Below are 25,899 nucleotides of genomic sequence, written 5' to 3' on the forward strand. Positions count from 1 at the left end.
ACCAAAGTTGGAGTATCATGGAACTCTATTTGAATTGCAATAGAATATACAGTAAAGGCTGGATTAAAGGTCTGTTGTAAATCTTCAAATATAGTAAAAGTTTTTATAAGGGTATGGCATGTGGATGGGTTTTACAACTTAAATTCTGCCCTAAAATTCTTCTGTTGAGAATTAATTTATGAAAGGTTATTCTAATAAGAGTTCTTTGAACTTCCTTTCTATTAAAATTAATTCTGGTAATAGCTTCTTTAAATCCCTTATATTGTAGAAACTATTTTGTACTAATCTTCTTATCTGAGGTAATGGTATGTGAAACCAGATAAACCAGCCCTGGAGTAAGAGAGAACACTGAAAATGAATTCCTTAGTTTTGCTTTATTCAGTATGCAAGACATAAAAAGTTTGTGAATGACTACATTTTATACTATGGTGGCAAAAAGGAGGACTTCCGACGTTCAGGGTAAGTACCGTTAGAGAACATACTACGTGTTTTATAAAACTGCTAAGTATATGCTGGGAAACTCCTCTTTGGTTTATTAATATTGTAATTAGTTCTGTGGCCAGAGATTTATTTGTGTATCAAATCATTAACCTTTTTGCTAAAATGTACCAACTATGGTAGTTGTAAATATCTGAATTAGATGCGGAGAATTGTTAGTTGTCTTGATTTAACTTTGTACAAATTGTATCTATACATGAAAAGCTAGATGAAATTCAGTTTAGGAGTTTTTATTTTTGTGTTATGTAGATTAAAAGACAACAGATGGAGGGTGTATCTAAAATAATCCAGTGTTTGCTGAGTGTTCAACTCTCATTCCTAGAATGTCAAATGCTGCTCCATTGAGGGCAGAAAATGACAAACTTGTACTCAGACTTCTGTGGTGCAGTACATAGTGCTGGAATAACTGCTTGCAGGTAGTACAATTGTTTGCCATTTGGCGTACCAGGCAATCTTTAAAGGATAATTACCCTCTGTACTGTTTTGGCAATCTGAACCCAGGAGACTTGTGAAGTCTGGAATATCACTAAACATCTTCCCAGGGAACCTAAACCCTTGTTCTGAGCTGCAAATGATCCTCTTTTAATTTTTCAAATATAACTTTTCATATAGAATTAAATCACACACAGTTTTAATAGTTATGAGTTACTCTAATGTTGGAAGCAAGCTCTTTTATTCTTTTAGGGAAAAAGTTAGTGTATAATACTTGTTCTCATGAACAATCGTTGCTTCTTAAAAGTATCTCCCAGTATGTCCAACTTAATAAATAAAACAAGCAATTCTAAAATACCAGCATTTGCCAAATGATGATCTGATTATTTTGTTTCTGGTGCTATGAAATTTCATTTTAACACTAGATCTGCTTTTTAAAAAAAATGTACCCTTTTACAGAGCAGGTGACAAGACAGACCTTGATGTTGTAAGAGAAAACTATAGATTCCTATGGAAAGAGGAAGATGCAGTGGACATGAATTGGTAACTTGGGCTATAATAAGACATTTTTAGATCACTTTGTATCTTTTCCTCATTCATTAAAAATTGCCATCATATTTGTTCTTATTGCTTTGAACTCTTAATAAATTTAAAAAATGGAAAAAGTGTAGGAGATAGAGTAATACAGCTCTGTGGCAAAATGAACTGATGACACAGGAAATTAACAAATTATTGTTCATTTCCTAAGAGAACTAAACTACCATTCAGAACCCCTACACAGAGTACAACTTCAAAATTATGCTTTGTGCTTTAAATATATTTTTAAAATATATAATTATTTTCAAGAGAAACTAAAACTGTTTCATGGCAGTTACTCTCATCAAGCTGTATATTTTCTTATTTTGTTTTATTTTTACCACTACAACTTGTATTCATTAGAGAAAACAAAACTGCAATGCCGCTGTCCTGTTAATGCCGTAACTATATAATAGGATTTATGTTATTTGACCTCACTCTGTATTTTCCATATGCTTAATCAATAATATTATCTTTCTGGTTACAGGGAAAAGAGACTGGCAAAGAAATACTATGATAAATTATTCAAAGAGTATTGTATAGCAGATCTGAGTAGATACAAAGAGAACAAGGTACATTTTTAAATATCATAAATTTCTTTGGTTGCAAAATAGGTTCTTTATTCTATGTGTTAATAGAGGGCACTGCGTTAAGATCCAGTCCTGCAAGCACTGCCTGCGCTGAGTTCTGTGGGACTACTCATGATAAATGTCTGTAAGATTGGGCCCTAAATCTGTCTGTCTGCTGAGTGCAGAATGAATTTTCTTAAAAAACTTAAGCAACAGAAAAATGCTTGAGATGCCTTCCCTGATTTTTTGGTTGATCTTTATCTCATCTTCCTATATTTATGCCATATCCCTCAAGCCCTTCCACCATCAGAAAATAATCTCAATCTCCCTTTATAGTTATAGTTTATAGTTTTCTTTTATTTTCTTTAATTATCATGCCCAGTATCTTATTCCATGTGTTCATTATTTGTGGGAAAAGTTTTCTTCCCAGTTTGCTAATTTTCTTCACCTTTTTGAACCTTTGTCTGATGTGAACAATATTTTTTTTCTCCACTTCACATATGACTTTCGTAAGTTCTGTTCAGTCACCTTGAATTCCCCTCTATTCTAAATGAGCATAAGTCCTGTTTCTTTAACTTTTCCTCGTGATTATAAGAATTGGAAAATGTTTATCTTTTAGCACAACTTTGACATATTGTGTAATTTGTTTCCCCTTCAGTTGTCTTATGTGTTCTTTCTTCAAACATGCTATTCACATGCTAAATCCCTCCTCCAAATCTTTATCAACTGTTGGCTTATCCATATCCACTTCTGGTACAGAAGGAGTCCTATACACATTTTTGCTTTCAACTTTGTTCTGTCCTATTTTTTTTTCCTCTGCACATCCAGATATTGAGAAGTTTATTGCCTCCTCTTTTCTGCTCTACTCTACAGCCCTCAGCTCCGGCTTATCCATGTCCGCTTCTGGTACGGAAGGAGTCCTATACGGATTTTTGCTTTCAGCTTTGTTCTGTCCTATTTTTTTCCTCTGCACGTCCAGATATTGAGAAGTTTATTGCCCTCTCTTTTCTGTTCTACTCTGCAGTCTGCATGTGACTTTCCCCATAGAACTTTAGGTATCCTGCTAAACTTCTGAAGAAGGACGCTCTAGAAATGCAGAGCTTGCATTAGGTATTCCTGCCTACAACATTCTGCCTGCCTTTAGAAGTTTAGACTATAGAATGTCCTCCCCAATTCCAAAATCATATTCAGTGCCATTTTGCTCCTCATTTCAACAAAAGACGGGCTCTTTCATATGTTACATAATCTGCTTATCACAAGAACTGGTCCATCAACAAAGATGATGGATGGGATAGGGTTTACTCCTAGTATTTTATGATGATCAAGAAGACTGAGTGTTTCATCCCATTTTGACTCTATCCTTCAGAATTCCTCCATGTAGTATGTCAGATTCAAGGTGGAGGTGACTTTCTGAGCTGCATGGATGAAGAGGGGGCATAACTCCAAGTGCCTATTCATTTGTTGCATCACAAGAAAAGTCCCTCAACTAATTGATTCTTCTACAGAACTATAGGTGGAAATTCCTCAAGCAGTGTCTTGTCAAGAAGAACCTCTCATCTTGGAAACCTCACTCAGTCCTTTTAGCCATTGGAATCATGAGAAGTGGTAGTCTCACGCCTCTACATCGTGTCAAAGCATTTGGTTGAAGATGGAAGCACAAAACAATAACTTTTTGAAGCTTCAGGATGTGGGACTAGGCTTTCTATTGTTTCTTCCTTATATCATCAGACTTGCAGTCCTGTTAGAAATCAACAATCAAGCTCCAAGAGCCTATAGATTAACAAGGCAGGACCAGAAGCCCTTCTCTTTGTCATTAGATTTTAAAGATTCTGTCCAAAGTGGAAAGAGCTCACTTATTGATATCAGATAGGTATATCCAGAACAGTCTTAATGTCCACATAGACTGACTGAGGCAGGAGACAGTTGTGGGCAAGAGGCAACTGAACAAGGTGGTGGTCCAGCAAGACTTTGTCAGATGTTGTCATTGCTGGGTCATGGGCAGCCATGCCTAGTGGTCAGAGTCAGGGTCCATGGTCATGAAATGACAGTCAAGAATCATTTGGATCAGGATACCAGGAGATCAGAGGCATGAGACAAACTTGGGGTAGAATCGTGCATCTGTAACCGGAGTCAGCCCAGGTCAGGATACTGGGGGTCAGAGGCAGGAGACAAACTGGAGATCAGAACCACAGATTGGGAGTCAGAATCAGGCTGGGTCAGGATACGAAGAGAGATCAGAGGTAGGAGACAAACCAGATATTGGGACCACAAGTTGGATGCAAGAAGTCAAGCTAGGTTGGGATGCCAGGAAGTCAAATCAGAGGAGCAGGAGCAGGAAGCACACAGTCCAGAGCAGGGTGCATCCCAGTTTTGGACAACAGGGATCCACTGCTGGGTTTAGATAAAAGTTGTGGACCAATCAGGACCCCCAGCAATCTGCCATTTAGGTTCCAGGACTGGAGTCCTCTGTCGGGATTCAGCCCTTGGAACTGTTAGCAGTCACTGGGTGGCAGGTTGCAGCTTACTAGCTCCTAAGAATCCGGTGGATCAGGGTTCAAGTCCTGCAGTCCCTGAGAGATGTAACTTCTTGCTTTCCACCTCAACCAACCAGACACGTTCCCCTCAGTGCCCCCTAGACTAACTCACAGTTTGCTCCAGACACTAGGATTTCTACAACTGGAGGGGTGGGTGCTTCCTATTTTTTATAGTCAGGACCTTGCGTGTATGTCTTTCCTCCTCTACTCCTCTTGGGCATTGCCAGGAAGATCCAGAGGGACCAGACTAAAGTTGTTTTCATAACTGCAGCTAAGCCCAGAAGACCTTGGTTCCGCAGCCTCTTTCAGATATCCATCTGTGATTTCTGGCTCTTTTCCCAGCCCAAAATTATTTTCATCAGGGTAGGGTCCTACACCTGAACCTCACCAATCTCTGCTTAGAAGCCTGGAGGCTGACAAGTGACTCTACAATCATTTGATTAGTGCTCTCATATAGTCAATTTCCTAATGTTGTCAATAGAGCACTCTGCATTTAAGTGTTACTTTCTTTGGTGTTTGGCTAGGAATGTAACTCTTACTCAGACATTCTGTTCTGCCATCCTAGTGTTTTTCACAGACGGGAAAGCATGGTGGGAGGGTCTCTGATGCCAGGCTCCAGCCTGAGCCCAAATGTCTGCAGTTTTTAGCCTCGCAGCTCAAGCTCCATTAGCCCGAGTCAGTTGACCTTGGCTCTGAGACTCATCGCTGTGGGTTTTCTATTGTAATGTAGATGGAGTTTCAGCTTCATTCTTAAGGTTCTTTCAAGGCCATGTTTCAAGCCTTTGGGCCAGTTCTTGTACTTCCTGGCTGTGAAGGTGCTTGCTCTTGTTACCATTGCTTCAGCCTGGAGCGCTACTATACTGTAAAGAATCTTACCTCTAGTTTTTCCATGAAAAGATTGTCCTTAGACTCACCACATAATTTCTCTGTTTATTCTTTCTTTGTTAATCAAAATATTTCCCTTCCTTCTCTGAAAGAGATCATCATCATCCTTTAGATGATGCCAGAGCCATTAATGATTAGATAGGACATTCGCTTTTTGGACTGACTCCTTTTTATTTTATATTGGTTGTGGCTATAACAAAACAAGTTATTAAGGTTTCCAGGATTATCATTTCCCTTTGTGTTCAGACTGCAAAAGAAGATTAATATACTGCATGCCACTTAGTGCTTTTCTTGGGGCTAAGGGTCCATTGTACTTCGTCCCTATCTGTGGTCAGAGAAATAGCACCTCTGATTAGGAGATCTATATAGCTGCTATTAGTGCCTCACTGAACTCCTTTAATAAATGCTATAAGGTCTTCTGTTGATGCTGCCTTTGGTTTCTTGATTATGTGAACCATCCTTCCCATCTAGCAGACTGGCTTCATTTAATATTTTTCTATTGAGTTTATCTCTGTTGTTGCGATTTCAGCTTATTCAGTATTGCTTTTTAAAAATCACTCTTTACACACATTTAACTTTGTTTTGTTTACTTTCCACCCTTATCCACTGCTTGTCATTTCCCAGAGTTTGGTGGAAGCATTATTAGCGAAGTGACTCTCCTAGGAGGACAAACATTTTGTCATACTTATAATTAGTCTTGTAGAGAATTCCTCTGCCAGTCCTGTCTCCCCTGTTTTCTTCTATCTTTGCTCTTGCTTTCCAGATCAGTCTGTTTAGGAAATACTTTCTAGGGAAGATCACATGTAGTTGTTCCTTATTGGGCCAGATTTAGACCCAAAAGGAAAAATTACATAAGAATAACTCAATAATATAAGTGAGCATGGAGAATGCAGTGGTTGGTGGAATGGCTGAGGGACTGCGAGATAACAAATAAACAGGTAAGGCGAAATGTTCCTTTATGCTGACTGTATAGCCAGTAGATATGCACAGATGCATGACAAACACCTTTCAAGATCCATGGGTCCCACATGTCTATCACAACTTGTGGTGTACCTCATCTAGTACACTAAATGCCCCAAAAAACAGCTATGTGGGTGAAACAAGACAATCACTGTGCTCTTGAGTGAACTCACCCAGAAAAATGATAAAAGACAAAAGCACCATATCACCTGTGGGTGGACACTTTTTCCACAAGCAATCACTCTCTGTCTGACCTTTCAGTTCTCATCCCCAAGGAAACTTGGATAACACCTTCAAAAGGTGAGCCTGTGAGCTTAAATTCATAACTTTTGCTAGTGACTCAAAAGCATGGATTTAATAAAGACACTGTATTTAGGGCTTATTACAGCAATCTGTAAACCACTAGCTCCCCTTTTTGTCCTATGACTCCAAAGGTGTTTCACCTTGAATGATCTCTTGAAATATGTGTTGCCTACTTAAACTAAATAATCTGTTCCATCTTGTATTTAGCTGTGACATGCTGAGTACCTTTCCCAGACCCGAAAAAGAGCTCTGTGTAAGCTCAGAAGTTTGTCTGTTTCACCAACAGAATTTTGTCCAAGAAAAGATATTCCTCAGCCACCTTGTCTCTCTAATATTCTGGGACCACCACAACTATAACAACATCGTAAACATTTTACTACTGCAGTATTTATCTGGAGACAATGTTCTGCAGTTTTATTAAATGGGCAAAAGTACATTAGGTTGTACAAGTTATTTAAAAACAAATTAAAAACCATGGATGTAGGATTCTTCAGTGATCCTCAGTTTAAAAATATTTTTTCTATTCTAGTTTAGTGAACAGTTGTTTAATGCAATTCCCACGTTATGCAGTTGATTTATTTGTGCTAGACTAAAGCATGAGTGGCTCAAATGAAACTTATTTTAGACCACACTGTAGATTTCTGAGTTAGCCAAGCACAAGATGTTCCTTCCTTAGCAAATTGTCAGCATAAGTAAAATAATATGGAATCTAATTTTTCTATTTCTACTGAATGATTTTCCAGTTAATATTTGTCCAAAAATATTTTTGTTCAAATTATATTAAGTCCTGAATACGAATACATCTGGAAATTTACATTTATGGAAAAACATTGACCTTCAGAAAAAAACTGGCACTATTAAGAATCTTATTTATAATATGTTTAACTAGGGCAAATTCAGTGCAGATGGAACATCTGATTATTGGTGATGTGATTCTGCCCAGTTTTCCAGCTGGGGTGCAAAGAGCTGAAATGACTTGTCCACAATCACGCTGTGAATAGGTGGCTCATCCTGACTTAAGACCCAGCAACTTTTTGGCTCCCAGTTTTTTTCTATGTAGTTTGGTCCATGTGGCATTTTTTTACATAAGTGTTCTGCGCTGTTGCCTTTGTGGTAATAATAATTGATCATAAAAAATAGTAGTTCTGTACAATATATTTCTGTACTGAAAGTAAGAACATTTAAAAATTGAAGGCAATGCATAATGGAGATTTGCACCATTATATATGAAATACAAATACAGTGAGTGGGTTTAATACTCAGATGTACCAAGTTAATTGAAGACACAACTTGGGATAGAGGATACAAAGGTGATTTTGAGCCCCTTATACGTCTTGGGCTGTTGAACCTGGCACAAGTTAGAATAGCCACAAGACTGCTGTTAAGTTATTCTGCATAGAAAAGTCTTTAGGGGGATCATTCCACTGGTTGAATATTGATTGCATTGTGCTTTGGCCCTCACATCAAGTGGCCCCAATATGCTGTGGAGATACAAAGTGGCTGAATGTTCTGGAGTAGTCAAATAGTTCTAGTAATTTTATTTCACAGTGTTCCATGCAGTCTTTTTGTTCTTTGACTAGAGGGTTGCTTGGGAAAGTTTCACTTCATGTAAAGATTTTGAATGAATGAAGGCATACATAGTCAGATAATAATTAAGTAGTGCTTTTAACTTGAGCACCTTCATTGACTTCCCTGTCTCTTGCCCCATGAAATTTGGGATCCTGGTGCTCCCTGTCAAGACTCTATATAGTCTTGCTCCCTCTCTCCCTCTATACTGCTTCTTTCCAGTATTCTATCTTCAGGTCTCCCTTATCACAACCTTCCACTCTCAGCTTTGCAATTTTTTCATGTAGCCCTCTATGTTTGAAACAGGCTCCCAATACCTGTCTGCTTGGCATTCTCTTCCATCCATCAAATCCCTCTTTGTAAGCAACTTACTTCAAAAATGTTTCTGACCTTGATTTCCTCACCAGTATTTGTTCCTTCTCATAAACTATTGTGTGTCCTGTGTCTTGTAAGTTCTTTAGCACATCAAACTTGTCTTGTTCTGTATTGTAAAGTTTACAAATTCTTAAACTGCACAAGTTTATAGCTTTGTATAAATGAATAATAATAGTTATAATAAATCTGAGTTAGGCAGATCCCAGACCATTAAGAGCTTTAAAGAATGTAAACCAATTCCTTAAATTTCGCTTGAAAAGAATGGAGCAGTGATATAATTTGCTCATAATGATCAACCTCACTTGAGGTGGTCTGCTTCCTTCTGGTCAACCATAGGTGATAAATAAGCATTATGAGTCACTTGCATTTGGAGTATCCAAGGAATAGCTGTGGGTTTAATCGGACCTCAGGTCTTAAAAGTCTTAAAACTACATTAATGAAGGGCAAACATGTACCTTGAATAGAGAGGGTCAATACATTCCCACGTATTCCTACAGATGCTGCTTCTGTTGTCAGCTAGCACCACTTATCTCTTGTCTGCATAGCCATAAATCACCTCCAGCACTGCTCTAGCACTGATAGCAACCATGGAATCTCTTTACAGGCAGGGCTCAGGTGTTTTTACTACAGAGTAGAGTAAGATGACACCATACAGTAGAACCTCAGAGTTACAGACACCTTGGGAATGGAGGTTGTTCATAACTCTGAAATGTTCGTAACTGAACAAAACCTTGTAGTTGTTCTTTCAAAAGTTTACAACTGAACAGTGACTTAATACAGCTTTGAAACTTTACTATGCAGAAGAAAAAAGCTTCTTTCCCTTTATGTTTTTAGTAGTTAAAGTTTAGTATTTTTTGTTTGTTTGTCTCTGCTTCTGCCTATTTGTGTACTTTCGGTTCCAAATGTCAGGTGTGGTTGACTGGTCAGTTAGTAACTCTGGTGTTCGTAACTCTGAGGTTCTACCGTAGAAAAAATGCCTGAGCCCTAGCTAGCCCTAGCAAAATTATAGCTACAATGTTTGCCATTATAAACAAGGCCAGAGAAGCAGACAGATTGTAGAATCTGCGGTTCATACAATGTGAGTTATGGAACTGAGAATGTAGATATTGGTGACACTGTAGCCCGTTGCACCTTGCAGTTTTTTCTTAGTGGTCTGTAGATATTAATAGCATCATGTCCCACTTATGTGGTTTTTTGTGTGTGTGCACTACATGATGATGTTACTCCATATCCATATGACACTTTTGTATTTTTTCTGTTTAATCTTTGATAAATGTTACAACATGCAGATAGCATCCTTTGAACTCAGTTGAGTTTTCCAATTCAGCCATCAACAGGAGCTCTATAATCTTTTACTTTCAGCAGCTGTATTCTCAGTTGATAAATAGAAATTCTCCCAGATGCGTTCCTAGGCTGCTTTCTGGGTTTTCCATTTAGCAGATTGTATTATGGGTACACCATGTGAGCAGTTCTGTAATTAAGCAGTAAGTCAGGAGATGTGCGTCATTAAGCTATTGGAGTTGCCTTGTGTTGATCGTGTATCAATGAGCTAAAAATGCACAGTCTGGTCACTATTAGATTGTGTTTAAAAAAAATACTAGAGACAGTTTGGGCGTTGAAGGGACACTCCAGTGTTTTTTGTTTTTCTCAGAAAATGATTTGTAGCAAAACAAAATATCTTTTAAATGAATTATTGCAATTAAGAAAGAAGTAAAATTCATTCCCTGACAAACCTGCTATTTTCTTCCTAAAGGCTAGGAAATAAGATAAATGAAGATAAGTTTAAAACACATTCTGCATTGAAATAATTGAGAAAAGCACTAAATTTATATGGCAATTTTAGGTGAGTTTAAGTACGTATTAACTTGTTTTCAAACAAAATTATATTTACTTAACTCTCCAATCAGGCGCAGGGCCCTATAGTGTAAATTGCTCTATAAACAAACATAAATATGTGGTCCCTGGCCCAAAGAGTTTTAATTTTATATAGTTGACATATTTATTTGGTCCAGGAATTTCAGATGGAGACACAGTATTGCCAAAATCATGAGTTGGTCCCCCTCAAGAGATCAAAATCATGAGGGTTTTTACAAAAATAATAGATGAAAAAACATTATTTTATTTTTTAACTGACCCAGCTCATCCTGTTTGAGAGTGAGAGAGACATTTAAGTGTTTCCCACTTTCCCAAAAGTATTGGTCCTTGCTGCAGGGGCTCTCTCCCCCACATCTGCCCATCTCCTGCCCAGCAATTGTTCCTCACGCCTGCCCTCTGTTCAGTTTGGCGGCCTCAGCCTCACCTCCATTCTTTCAGCCCCCTATCTCATCAGCCTCCAACCTCCACCATTAATTCAGTACCCCCTCCCCTCTCAGCACAGTTCCCTCAGCCCTCACCGTCCCCCCACTCTCTTGAGCCACCCAACCTCACCTCTGCTCCTCCTTGGGTTCTTCATCCCTCCTCTCTTACGCTTCTGTGGGGGCTCCAGCAGGCTTCTTTCTCCCTTATGCCAGTCTTGGGGAGTGGTGGCGTCATGGGCTTTTCACCCCCATTCTGCCCCTTTCCAGGCTAGAGGCTGTAGGAGTGAGGAGTAGAGGCATTGTCTTGCCCGTATTTCTCACAGGAGGGGAGGGAGAAGGGAGCGGAACTGTGCTAGGCTGCTGGACTCTGCTTCCTCTTCCCCTCCTGTGAGAACAGTGAGTGGCGGGGAGAGAGACTGCCAGCTTCCAGCAGGGCTGAATTTCTCAAGGGTGCTGGAGCTTCTTGCCTCATCACCCGCCCAGCACCCTCCAAAATTCCATCATTCTAAAGAAATCACAAGAGGTGGCAACACTGATTAGGTAAAAAGTACCCTCCTTCCAGGGAAATGATATGCTGCTGATCCCTGTCTCCCCTCTCTGCTTTTTAATTAGCAGTGATCTTAGACCAGACTATTTCCTTCAGACTATACTCCCTCCCTCTGTGTATCCTGACATCAGCTTTCATTCTTACAGTCTGGCCTTCTCACTAGACTCCCCCTAATATGTCAGGGAATGGTTTGATTTAAGGGTGGTGGGCAGAAAAAGCAGGGAATGGTATGGAGATTGATTTCTCAGGAAAGGGGGCCTGGATTATCTTCTTATGAAATTCCTGGACAAAGTCTAGAAACAAAAAGAAATACAAGTTAGGGCAAGTCTACACTACAAAATTAAGTTGACCTAAGTTGTGTTGACGCACAGCCACTGCGGTAATTGAATCGGTTTTACATAGCCACACTACGCTCCTTGTGTTGGCAGTGTGCATTCTCACCAAGGAGCGCTTGAACTGATTTAACTGCCAGTGATGGGCATTGTGTGACGGTTTTTGAAAGAAAGCAACGTTGACGCTGCATCAGTCTAAGTGCATCGACTTACACGTTATGCCTCTTGCAGAGGTGGAGTTATTAGGTTGGTGTAGTGAGTGAGTTACATCAGTGGAAGCTACATTTTAGTGTAGACGCTTAGCAGTGTAGTGTAGACAAGGCCTTAGATAAATGTAGTTTTGTTTTAATTAATGTAGGGATGAGGTGGAGAATGGGATATTGAAACTTAACTAAAATATCTGTTTCACATTCCATTTCAACTTCCAGTGCTCTCCTCACTGTTCACAGTGAAGAAAATTGTATTTCATTCTGCATTGCAATTCTTTCTATCCTGATTTCTCTTACTTTCTGTCTGCTAGCAGGACATTTTAGGCTTGTAGATCTGTGTTCACTGAATCAGATTTCATTTGATTCACATGATTCAATCCAACAATAAAAAAATCAATGAGTTTCTTTTTATTGAGTGAGGGATTAATATTTTATTTAACAGAGCTAAACAAGGGAACAGTGCTAAAGGGCAGCAAGCAGTTGAAATCAACTTTTTAAATTTTGTCTTCTGAATTTATTTGCCTGTTTAGAACCTAATTTCAGTTTTTATCTTTATTACAGTTTGGATTTAGATGGAGACATGAGAAAGAAGTAGTTTCAGGAAAAGGTAATATTGTCTTTCTTCTTGTATTACAGTTCTTACTTGGTTAGTTATTTTTGATGGGTTTTTTGCTATCTTGTTCGTGACAATGGAGGTATAGATGAATGTTTTCCAAAATGTTGACAATAATGTGTAATAATTCTCAGCACTTCTTGCATTATATCATTTTACATCTTCAGAGTGCTCACTCATCTACGTCAGTAATGACTTAGGAAAATCTGTGCTTTGTTTTTACCTTGCAGAATATTTGCAGCAAAAAAACTTTATACTGGTTTTGCCAACGTAAAATTTCATGCTCATTGATCTTAAATGGCACTGGCGAGTAGTTGGTGGTTTTGCACTACTTAATTATTCAGTGATATGTATAGTTAAGGTTGCCCAGCACTTCCCAGTATAAGACCCTGTTTTTAGGAGCTTATTATTTTGTCAGACTTCAACCAGTTAGGCTAAAATATCCTATGCGAGGTGTCTGCCTCAGGCTGAATTGTTTTGGTAAATTTCAGTAAAAATGGTTTTATTTTCCAGGAATGAGATTAGGAAAATTAAGGGCTTTTTGTCCATACGTTTAAGCAAAACAAAACAAAAATTCTGACAACCATTTCATTGAGACAGTCTAGCTCTCCATGGTTTGGAGTAAGGATTTGAAATTTGACCGATGGGTGGCCTTTTGTCTGGGAGCCCTTTGCTGGAAAAATTAACAAAATTTGGCTTTTGAAAAAGCTCAGTTTGTATATGCTCACTAGAGTTTTGCTTGAGTTTGGAAGCCAGATTCTCTAGAGATCCTGTCAGCACATAGCATGCTTTAGGTCAAGGCTACAGGGGCTCAGAAGAACTATCCCTGCAATTGCTTCTGGCTGCTGTGGGACATTGTGGTGCCAGGCACAAGAAATGAGACCAGTGAGACTTTCTGTCCTGTGTGCTCAGTGCTCCCTCTGCTGGCACGTAGACAGCATGGAGGAAGAATTAACCTGGCGTGAATGCAAAGGACCAAGAACTGGAAACTCTGGGTACGTCTTCAGTACCGGCCGTATTGGCGGGTAGCAATTGATTTCTCAGGGATCGATATATCGCGTCTCATCTAGACGTGATATATCGATCCCTGAACGCGCTCCTGTCGACTCCGGAACTCCTCCAACTCGAACGGCAGTAGCGGAGTCGACAGGGGGAGCCGCGGACGTCGATCCTGTGCCGTGAGGACAGTAGGTAACTCGATCTAAGGGCACAGACTATCCAATAAGTTCCTGGACTGCATTGCAGACAACTTTTTATTTCAGAAGGTTGAAAAAGCTGCTAGAGAGGAAGCTGTTCTAGACTTGATTTTAACAAATAGGGAGGAACTCGTTGAGAATTTGAAAGTAGAAGGAAGCTTGGGTGAAAGTGATCATGAAATCATAGAGTTTGCAATTCTAAGGAAGGGTAGAAGGGAGTACAGCAAAATAGAGACCATGGATTTCAGGAAGGCGGATTTTGGTAAGCTCAGAGAGCTGATAGGTAAGGTCCCATGGGAATCAAGACTGAGGGGAAAAACAACTGAGGAGAGTTGGCAGTTTTTCAAAGGGACACTATTAAGAGCCCAAAAGCAAGCTATTCCGCTGGGTAGGAAAGATAGAAAATGTGGCAAAAGACCACCTTGGCTTAACCACGAGATCTTGCCTGACCTACAAAATAAAAAGGAGTCATATAAAAAATGGAAACTAGGTCAGATTACAAAGGATGAATATAGGCAAACAACACAGGAATGCAGGGGCAAGATTAGAAAAGGCAAAGGCACAAAATGAGCTCAAACTAGCTATGGGAATAAAGGGAAACAAGAAGACTTTTTATCAATACATTAGAAGCAAGAGGAAGACCAAGGACAGGGTAGGCCCACTGCTCAGTGAGGAGGGAGAAACAGTAACAGGAAACTTGGAAATGGCAGAGATGCTTAATGACTACTTTGTTTCGGTCTTCATTGAGAAGTCTGAAGGAATGTCTAACATAGTGAATGCTTATGGGAAGGGGTTAGGTTTAGAAGATAAAATAAAAAAAGAGCAAGTTAAACATCACTTAGAAAAGTTAGATGCCTGCAAGTCACCAGGGCCTGATGAAATGCATCCTAGAATACTCAAGGAGTTAATAGAGGAGGTATCTGAGCCTCTAGCTATTATCTTTGGAAAGTCATGGGAGACGGGAGAGATTCCAGAAGACTGGAAAAGGGCAAATATAGTGCCCATCTATAAGAAGGGAAATAAAAACAACCCAGGAAACTACAGACCAGTTAGTTTAACTTCTGTGGCAGGGAAGATAATGAAGGAAGTAATTAAAGAAATCATCTGCAAACACTTGGAAGGTGGTAAGGTGATAGGGAATAGCCAGCATGGATTTGTAAAGAACAAATCGTGTCAAACCAATCTGATAGCTTTCTTTGATAGGATAACGAGTCTTGTGGATAAGGGAGAAGCGGTGGATGTGATATACCTAGACTTTAGTAAGTCATTTGATACGGTCTCGTATGATATCCTTATTGATAAACTAGGCAAATACAATTTAGATGGGGCTGCTCTAAGGTGGGTGCATAACTGGCTGGATAACCGTACTCAGAGAGTAGTTATTAATGGCTCCCAATCCTGCTGGAAAGGTATAACAAGTGGGTTTCCGCAGGGGTCTGTTTTGGGACCGGCTCTGTTCAATATCTTCATCAACGACTTAGATGTTGGCATAGAAAGTACGCTTATTATGTTTGCAGACAATACCAAACTGGGAGGGATTGCAACTGCTTTGGAGGACAGGGTCAAAATTCAAAATGATCTGGACAAATTGGAGAAATAGTCTGAGGTAAACCGGATGAAGTTCAATAAAGACAAATGCAAAGTGCTCCACTTAGGAAGGAACAATCAGTTTCACACATACAGAATGGGAAGAGACTGTCTAGGAAGGAGTATGGCAAAAAGAGATCTAGGAGTCATAGTGGATCACAAGCTAAATATGAGTCAACAGTGTGATACTGTTGCAAAAAAAGCAAACGTGATTCTGGGATGCATTAACAGGTGTGTTGTAAACAAGACACGAGAAGTCATTCTTCTGCTCTACTCTGCGCTGGTTAGGCCTCAACTGGCGTATTGTGTCCAGTTCTGGGCACCGCATTTCAAGAAGGATGTGGAGAAATTGGAGAGGGTCCAGAGAAGAGCAACAAGAATGATTAAAGGTCTTGAGAACATGACCTATGAAGGAAGGCTGAAAGAATTGGTTTTATTTAGTTTGGAAAAGAGAAGACTGAGAGGGGACATGATAGCAGTTTTCAGATATCTAAAAGAGTGTCATCAGGAGGAGGGAGAAAACTTGTTCACCTTAGCCTCTAATGATAGAACAAGAAGCAATGGGCTTAAACTGCAGCAAGGGAGATTTAGGCTGGACATTAGGAAAAAGTTCCCAACCGTCAGGGTAGTTAAACACTGGAATAAATTGCCTAGGGAGGTTGTGGAATCTCCATCTCTGGAGATATTTAAGAGTAGGTTAGATAAATGTCTATCAGGGATGGTCTAGACAGTATTTGGTCCTGCCATGAGGGCAGGGGACTGGACTTGATGACCTCTCGAGGTCCCTTCTAGTCCTGGAGTCTATGAATCTATACTTTGACTTCAGCTACGCTATTCACGTAGCTGAAGTTGCGTATCTTAGATCGATCCCCTCCCCTAGTGTAGACCAGCCCTCTGTGTGTGTATGTGTGTTTGGGGCGGTATGAAGGGAGTAAATTGTGACAAGGAGACTGGGGTTGAGGGCTAGGAGATGATGAGGGCAGGAGATTGGGACTGGGAGGGAAATCTGAGTTTGGATAAGGAATTTAGATGGAAGAGACTGTGACTAGCAGAGCAACAGGACTATGAGAGAGACTGGAAAGAGGAGGCTAGAGTGAGGAGAAGATGGGAAGCTGTGAGGTGGAAGAGTAGAACTATACAGGACTGGGACAGAAGTGATTGAGTTTGGGAGGAACCAGGGCAGAGAGGTTTATGACCACTAGAGAACACTGCTTTTCAGAGCCTGGAATGAAACCCAAGGTTCCTATGTTGGAGTATTTCTCTTCTGTCAGCAAAAATATGTAAAACCCACTGGCAGAGTATATATCTCCCCCCTATCACTTGGCCACATAGAGAATAATAGCGTGCTACTGCTGTCAGTTACTCTCTTGGTTCAAAAGGCAGAGAGGACTGTGCTGTGGATCTAACAGATCCAGTGTTGGTAATGACTCATACAGATGTCAATATGATCCCACAAGATGGAATTTCTGTGTTTTCTTTTTTTTTTAAAAAAGAACTAGGAGATTACATTCCCCCCCCCCCCAAATAAATATTAGCAGACTGTTGTGGTTGCAAAGTCAAACACTCAAAAGCTAAAAAAATGCCAGAATTAAAGATCCCTATGCAACCTTAATTCAACACCCTTGTGTCTATACAGTGATGTCATATGGAAAAAATAGTATGTGATCATGGAATTATTATATTGCAGCTATATGCACACAAGGGGGCCAAATTCAGATTGCATGCGTAACCATAATTTTGACATATCCTAACATTTGGCTGCTTGACCTCATTCTTTTAACTTTTTATGTTACAGTAGTATGTAGAGGCCGTAGTCAAGGATCCCCTTGTGCCTGGTATTATATATAATAGACAGTTTAATCCTAAGGAGCTAATAATTTCAGGGCATGTGAATGTATCGCGTATCTGGCACGTAAGTACCGTGCAACGCCAGCTACAAAAGTGCCAGGAGAATGCCAGTTCTCACTTTCAGATGACATTGTAAATAAGAAGTGGGCAGCATTATCTCCTGCAAATGTAAACAAACTTGTTTGTCTTAGCAATTGGCTGAACAAGAAGTAGGACTGAGTGGACTTGTAAGGCTCTAAAGTTTTACAGTGTTTTGTTTTTGAATGCAGTTATGTAACAAAAAATCTACATTTGCAAGTTGCATTTTCACGATAAGGAGATTGCACTATAGTGCTTGAATGAGGTAAATTAAAAGTACTGTTTCTTTTGTTTATCATTTTTTCTGTGCAAATATTTTTAATAAAAAATCCTTATGACTAGAGGCCTTTAAGGAAGGTTTAGATTCTTTATGTGTTGACTAAATGATACTAAAGCATATGAAGAGATTTATTTACTAAATACCAAAACCATTGAGTATCTTTGAGTAGTTGTGCAAACCTACTTCTACTCTACATTATGACCTAGTATAACAAATATAAAGATAAAACAGTAAAATCAGTTTTCAATAAGCAAGAGTTTGCTTTTACTTTTGTTCTGGGGTATATATGGATGCTTTAAAATCTCTGTAATCTTTTTTTTTACCTGACCCTACCTGATACTCAGAAGCTAATCTGTCAAAATATCTTCAAAAACAAATTATTTCAAAATGCATCAATTATATCAAAATAAATTTCGGTAGACCAAGTTAGTTATGGTACATGAATAAGGGGATGAACATACTCATTCAGGTTATTGGTAATATTTGTGTAGCATCTATAACACAATGGCTGTGACTTGAAGAGTAGGAAATGGATGGGCTGGATGTAGGCTGTTTGGAATATACTAGTGAAGAGTGTTGCAAAGACAGGCTTATAAGGGAGACACTGTCATGTCAAAGGGACTATAAAGTATTTACCAAACAGAGTTTCTTCTTTGAGTACTGGTCCCCATGTGTATTCCACATAGGTGTACACATGTGCTCCATGTACCTGGGGATGGAGGACTCTTGAACGTGATATCTGTTGGTCTGCTCATGAAGCAAATACTCACCAGCAGCTGCACACCATACAGCATAAACACTAACCCAGGAACCTATCCTTGCAACAAAGCCCGATGCCAGCTCTGTCCACGTATCTATTCAAGTGACACCATCATAGTACCTAATCACATCAGCCACGCCATCAGGGGCTCATTCACCTGCTCATCTACCAACGTGATATATGCCATCATGTGCCAGCAATGCCCCTCTGCCATGTACATTGGCCAAACCGGACAGTCTCTTCGCAAAAGAATAAATGGACACAAATCTGACATCAAGGATGATAACATTCAAAAACCAGTGGGAGAAAACTTCAACCTCTCTAACCATTCAGTGACAGACTTGAAGGTGGCAATTTTGCAACAAAAAAACTTCAAAAACAGACTCCAAAGAGAAACTGCTGAACTCGAATTAATATGCAAATTAGACACAATTAACTCAGGCCTAAACAGAGACTGGGAATGGTTGGGTCATTACGCTAATTGAATCTATTTCCCTGTGTTAAGTTCTCCTCACACCTTCTATGCGTCATCTTAATTATCACTTCAAAAGTTCTTTTTTCTCCTGCTAACGATAGCTCATCTCAATTGATTAGACTCTTCCTGTTGGTATGCATACTTCCACCTTTTCATGTTCTCTGTATGTATAAATATCTCCTGTCTGTGTGTTCCATTCTATGCATCTGAAGAAGTGAGCTATAGCTCACAAAAGCTCATGCTGAAATAAATTTGTTAGTCTCTAAGGTGCCACAAGTACTCCTGTTCTTTTCATGTACCCTTGGTCTCCTTGTGCCTCTAAGTGAGGAGATAAAGGGCAGAGCAGACTGACTGCCTCTCCAGTTCCTTCTTACTGCCACATGGCCTGTGTCAGAACCTTCAGTATCAGGAGATTCATCTTCCTCACTTTATTCTTTTGTCATACATATATGTTAGGTAAGAGGATCAGCAGAGGAAGATGTGAAGGTCCATCAGCCTTTGTCCACCACTAACAAGAGCAATGTTATAACACTCAGATTTGCTTCTTGATAAAATTAAACAGAGAGTGAGGAGACTATTTTATTTTCTGGAATGCAGTATACAAAATTGGTCATATCCATGTCTAAATCACGGTATTGTAATAATTTGTGGTGTTTTTTAATTGTCTAATATTTTATTAATTTTAATAGCTGTTTTATCATGAACAGATGTTGAAAAGTTACGACTATGGCTGTGCATATTCTGGAAGACTCAGTTTATACTGAAATTAATTAAATGGGCCCTAATACTTGGTTTACAGATTCAACTAACAAAAACTTATTCATGATTGGGAAATGTCAGGAGAGGCAGCATGATCCAGTGGACGGAGCACACTGGTTTAGAAGGCAGGAGATCAGGATTCTATTCTTGGCTTTACTACTGACTTTCACATCTCTGCACCTTTGTTTCCTCTCCCTCCTACTGTCTGTCTTGTCAGTTTAGATTGTAAGCTCTTCAGAGCAGGGACTGCCTCCTACTATATGTTTGTACAGCACCTAGAACAATGGGGCTCAATCTGAGTTGGGTAGATGCTACTGTAATACAAATAGTAACAATTAGTAACGTAAATCCTTTGTTGGAATTATACCACTTGGGGATTCCCCTATGCAAAGTGAATCTCCAACTGGCTATTTAAGTCTTGGCACAGTGCAAAGAGGATGGAACAGAGCACATTTGACAGATTTGCTGGAGTTCCTCATAGTCCTCTACATTTAACTAACTGGAACATTTTAGGTTGTAAACAAGTTTTACTGTTTCACTATTCTATAAAAGGAAAACAAGGATTAGCAAACATTTTCTGGAGCTGAGAAACATGTCATTGTACGGACTCTAAGAGGTCAGTATTTATTATTCATACCTGGCAAAATCACATCAGTATCTGCTTTTAAGTAATTAAACAAGCAAGAGAGTTCCATGTTACATCATGTGACCATGTTCGCAATTCTAGAGGGTATCCCAGTTAGGCTGTTGGTGTTCAGAGACCACTGCTTATTATATTGAGCAGTATTGTCTTATTGCTTTCTTGCACTCCCCTGTCTGTGTCCCTCTGTTGTCTTGTCTTATACGTAGGGCTTTTCTGCACTGTCACTGGCAGTTTACAGTGCTGCAACTTTTTTGTTCAGGGGTGTGAAAAAACACCCTCTTGAGCACAGCAAGTTTCAGCACTGTAAAGCACCAGTGTAGACAGTGCATCAGTGCTGGGAGCTGTGGCCTTCATGGAGCTCTCTCCCAGTGCTGTGCTGCAACCGCACAAGCCATATTAAAGCACTTCCGTGGCAGTGCTTTAGTGTTGCCAGTGTAGACTAGCCCTTAGACTGTAAACTTCTTGGGGTTGGGGATCATCCTTATATTCTGTTTGCACAGCGTCTACCACAGTCCGTGACTAAAGCTACTAGGTGCTATAGTAATACAAATAAATACAGTATTAATACTAAAAAGAGACATGGTGGGTGAAGTACCTATCACTTATTGGACTAATGTCTGTTGGTGAAAAAGACAAGCTTTTGAGTTCCACAGAGCTCTTCTTCAGGTTGTCATTTTCTTCTGATGACCTGAGGAAGAGCTCTGCGGAGGTTGAAAACTTGTCTCTTTCACCAACAGATGTTAGTCCAGTAAAAGATATTACCTCTCCCACCTTGTCTCTCTCATATCCTGGGACCAGTACGACTACATAACACTGTAATCAGTAATAAAAAAGTCACTTAACTGAATGGTCTTCAGAGGCCATGGATGTAAAAGGAAATCTTGGTGTATAGGCAGGTTAGTTAAGCAATATATCAGAGCAGCAAAAGATGTGTATAATAAACATGGGGGAAACAAGAGTTAAATCTTTTTGCATAAGGAGAAGATCCTTATGACTAGAGGCCTTCAAGGAATAGGAACCAAAGTTCATGGATAGTAGCTACACTGTCACATGCTTAGTAGAATGAGCACTTCCTTCCTTCCTTTGCTGACAAGAATGCTTCACAATATAAGGGTTGGGAGAACATTAGGTCTCCTCACTGATCCAAACTGAAATAATTCATTTTTGGAGGAAATGGTCCTTTCAGTAACTAGGCTTGAGAATTACAGCATTTCTATGCCCCAGTCCTGCTCTAGGAAGAAGACAATACCCTGTAGCTAAAACTCAGACGTGCTTTCTCTGAAAAAAATAAATCTACAGATAGTTGTTTATAATTTAGGCATTTATAGGAATGCTTTTCTGCACTAGAATTTGTGCACTAAAGTGATTATTCTCAACTGCAAAGTTTAATATCTCTATTCACTACATATAAGAAAAATCAGGAATCATATTATTTGCAAGTGACTTTGATTTCTGAGTATATGTAATGTGTTTTTTATAATGTTTGTGTGAATGATTTTATTTTCATTCTATATAAGTCATGCAAGCGGAAGTGGATTAAGACAGGAATAGGAACGACGAGAAAGCATATATGCTGTTTTTATCACTTCAGAAATACCAGATGTATCAAATAGCCTATAACTGGAATTATAAATATACTTCTTAATATTTTAGAACTATATCTAAAGGTGCAGCACTTTAGTTAAAAATAAAGCAATCTTAATTGTAGATGCAGGTTTAGTTGCCTTAATTTCTGAGTAATTGAACTGGCATTCTTGTTGATCATTATTATATTAGTAAATATTAAGTGATCTGTTTAATGAAGTAAAGAATAGGACAGATAAAGACAGTCGAAGCATTATTAGTGGACAGCTAAATCATAAGTGCCTAAGTTTTTCAAAATTGTATGTGGTGCGTCTGATCATCATATATGCATTGTACTGTATCTTATAAATTGTAGTTTTAAATCTGCAAATGTAACCTTCATACTTCTAATTTTCTGATATGTTTTCAAGTTCAAATATTAGTTTGTAACTCCCATGGTTATGTTTCTGGTGGTGGAGTACAGGAAATCTTAATGCAGTATGCCCTAAATATTCAGTAGGGGCTTGGCTACACTCGAAACTTCAAAGCGCTGCCGCGAGAGCGCTTTGAAGTGCGAGTGGGGTCGCAGCACCAGCGCTGGGAGAGCTCTCTCCCAGCGCTGCATGTACTCCACCTCCCTGTGGGGATTAGCTTGCCATGCTGGGAGCTGTGCTCCTAGCGCTGTGGCACTGTTTACACTGGCGCTTTACAGCGCTGTATCTTGCAGCGCCCAGGGGGATGTTTTCTTCACACTCCTGAGCGAGAAAGTTGCAGCAAAGTAAAGTGCCAGTGTAGCCAAGGCCAGTGTAGCCAAGTGCCAGTGTAGCCAAGGCCTAGGATAACTGTACTTAAGAATTTTTTTTTTAAAAAACCCTTCATATAAGTGTCTGTAGATGGAGATTTTTTTTCAGTTGTTTCATATTTTATATTTGGCCTTGCATATTCATTAACATGCGGTAGAAAATTCAAAGTATATTTAAAACCATTCTTTCCTAAATGTTAATTAAAATATTAATGCTTATTCTATAGAGACAGCTATAACTTATGCAGCATTGAGCAATAATGGACTTCACCACTAAGGGGCACAAGAATTCAGTATGATACAGTGTATCAGGGACTGTTTTTTCAGATCTAGTTCTTTGATATATTCTTTTGAAGCAAGTGATTATTCCTAACTTTTTTTTCCTTCATGCAAGATGTTTGTTCTGGCTAGGATTCTCAAATTTCATTCAGTAATGTAACAAAATATATAGTAAATAGGAGTACAACTTTATTTTGCATCTACCTGCTTAGCTATGAATATTTGCTAAGTCGCCTGAAAAAGGGTGACTTTTGCAGCACTGTTAACTGTGAGCTTGGACAAGGCAGCAGGGACCAGTTCTTAGGACTGCAGGTGCAGCCCCTGCACAGATGCATGCCCACACAGCTGCATGAGGTTAAATGCAAGGCTTCCCCCTCTGTATAATGGGGGAGACCTGCCTTGCTCCCCGCGGTGCACTGTGGTTTGTAACGTGCTTTGAGACTCTCAGAGAGACGCTGCTGGAGCAGGGCAAGCTAATTGCTGTGCCTCGTGAGCCAGCCTCTGAGGCCATCCACACTGCACTGAGACCTTCCAGATTTCTGCCAGCCTAGGGGTAGCTCTGAACGTCCTTCATTCCTGAGGCAGTGCCCCTCCATCCCTTCCCCAGCTTCGGCAGGTAGCTCAGGTTATCCGGTGCAGGTTGAGCTCCTGTGCCCTGTCTGTACCCGTCAGCTCTGCATCCAGGGGCATGTGCAGGAGGCCGTCCTATCTGGCTGCTGTTGTCTGTGTGGAAGGGCAGGTGATGGCAGGAGGCATCTCAACCCCAGGATGGCATCGGTGCCACTGGCAGGGAAAGGAAGGAGGCAAGCTGCACTGGACCCTTCACTGTACTGTCCCCGGGCTGGGATTTGGTGTCATCTCCTCCTTTTCCTTCTCTCTGAAGCTCCTGAGGGTCCCGGTGCAGCCTCCTTAACCCCTTCCTGCCTGCACTTCAGCCGGGGAACATGAGGTGACTGGGCTATGTCGGTGGCCACCAGTGCTGTCTGGGCAGGAAGGGCTGGAACTGCTTCCAGCTGCAGGGGAGGAAGTGGGAAGGGGTAAGCTCTGCAAAGACACGGGTGGGGCAGCTCCTGGGCAAGGCAAAGGGAATGATGGCAGCTGCCCTCACTACATGGTTCTGAGCAGAGGCGATGTGTAAGTGTTATAGTGGGGAAGGAGGGGAACAATTTAAAGATTCTGGTGTGAGCCTTGGCAGATATCGGAAGGAGGGGAGGGAACACGTGACCCTGTGGGACCCTCCACACATCGCCTCTGAAAGTGAATATGGTGTTGCCTACAAAGTATTCTGTGAGTAAACAGACTGTGATATTCACACTAGATCATATTGTAAATGGACATTATATAATATAACTACTTCTTAAAAGATCTTTTCCATGAAACCTAGGCTGAATGGTGCCATATTATTGAAGCATTTGAGATCTCATTCAGTTATATGCAATAAAACACTTAATCACTGGAGACATTCTACTTAAATCACAAATAAAATGTATAAACATCAAATAGTATGATATGAAATGTTGTTTTCGCTACTAAATGCTAGAACAGGGGTTCCCAACATGGTGCCCGCAGAGCCATGGTGCCTACCAGGGCATCTAAGTGCGCCTGCGTACTGGCTGGCAGACGAGCATCCAAATTCGGCGGCATTTTGGCGGCGACGCCTCTGGATGATGCCACTTGTCTGCGGCATTTCGGCAGATGCTTGTCCGCCGCCACGGTCCTCCGTGGCTTGTCGTCTGGCACCCGCCAGACAAAAAAGATTGGGGACCACTGTACTAGAGGTACTGAAATCTTAATTTTGATACAAAGCTGGACAGAAAAATCAGAACTATTTAAAATCAATTACAGTGTTTTATATTTTGGGTAATAGCTTTTATACAACAGGATAATTAAATAAGAAAATTCCAAATATTTTAATTAATTTGAGCAAAGCATGGTCTGATAATACACTCTGTATTTTGTTAGACTTTACTGATGATGCATAATAGGAAGTTATTACAGTTGCATGTGATAGAACCTAAGCCTTGGTCAACACTATGAGTTTAGATTGAATTTAGCAGCATTAGATTGATTTAACCCTGCACCTATCCACACGATGAAGCCATTTTTGTCGACTTAAAGGGCTGTTAAAATCGATTTCTGTACTCCCCGATGAGGGGATTAGCGCTAAAATCGACATCACTGGGTCAAATTTGGGGTAATGTGAACACAATTCGACAGTATTGGCCTCCAGAAGCTATCCCATAGTGCTCCATTGTGACCTCTCTGGACAGCACTTTGAACTCAGATGCACTAGCCAGGTATACAGGAAAAGCCCCGGGAACTTTTGAATTCAATTTCCTGTTTGGCCAGTGTGGTGAACTCAGCAGCACAGGTGACCATGCAGTCCCCCCAGAATGTTTCTACGCTCACCTTATCTTCATCCTTGAGGTTATTACACATTAGAAGTCGAAAAAAACACACTCACGTGACATGTTTTCCAAGCTCATGCAGTCCTCCCACACTGATAGGGCACAGCATAATGCATGGAGGCATTCAGTGGCAGAGGCCAGGAAAGAATTGCTGTGGTTGCTTAACGGCAAAAGTATCATGACTTGCTAGTGATTCTGCCCGAGCCAGGTCGCTCTGTCACTTGCATGCCGCGCTGTGTCAGCCTTAGGCGGGGGCATGACTGCTTTGTGAGCAGGAAGGCCATAGATATAAACATTGCATTAGGTAGCTTCTGTAGCTAGAGAAAACATTCCTGTGCATTTGGCAAAATCTGTGGCAAAAAAAGAGAAGCCTCATAGTGTAGTGGTTATCGAGTTTACCTAATATGTGAAATGTCCCTGGATGGAAACCGGATGGAAACAGGTCACTGTTCCTTTTTCTGACTTCCCACCTGCATTTTTAGTCTTAGAACAGACCGCGCTGTGAAATTTTACTTCGAATTATAT

At 40.2% G+C, this 25,899-nt stretch overlaps 1 protein-coding gene across 1 annotated transcript in view; it reads left to right on the top strand.

Moving 5' to 3' along the window:
• LOC127054013 (protein FRA10AC1) overlaps positions 1-25,899 on the top strand; it is a 66,600-nt gene that overhangs the window by 21,440 nt on the left and 19,261 nt on the right. The window contains exons 5-8 of the mRNA XM_050959629.1: positions 383-459; positions 1,390-1,473; positions 1,994-2,078; positions 12,645-12,690. Coding sequence (XP_050815586.1) covers positions 383-459; positions 1,390-1,473; positions 1,994-2,078; positions 12,645-12,690 — 292 coding nt within the window. The remainder of the gene's footprint in view (positions 1-382; positions 460-1,389; positions 1,474-1,993; positions 2,079-12,644; positions 12,691-25,899) is intronic.

The sequence above is a fragment of the Gopherus flavomarginatus genome, chromosome 6 (genome assembly GCF_025201925.1).
Source record: "Gopherus flavomarginatus isolate rGopFla2 chromosome 6, rGopFla2.mat.asm, whole genome shotgun sequence".
Classification (NCBI taxonomy): Eukaryota; Metazoa; Chordata; order Testudines; family Testudinidae; genus Gopherus; species Gopherus flavomarginatus.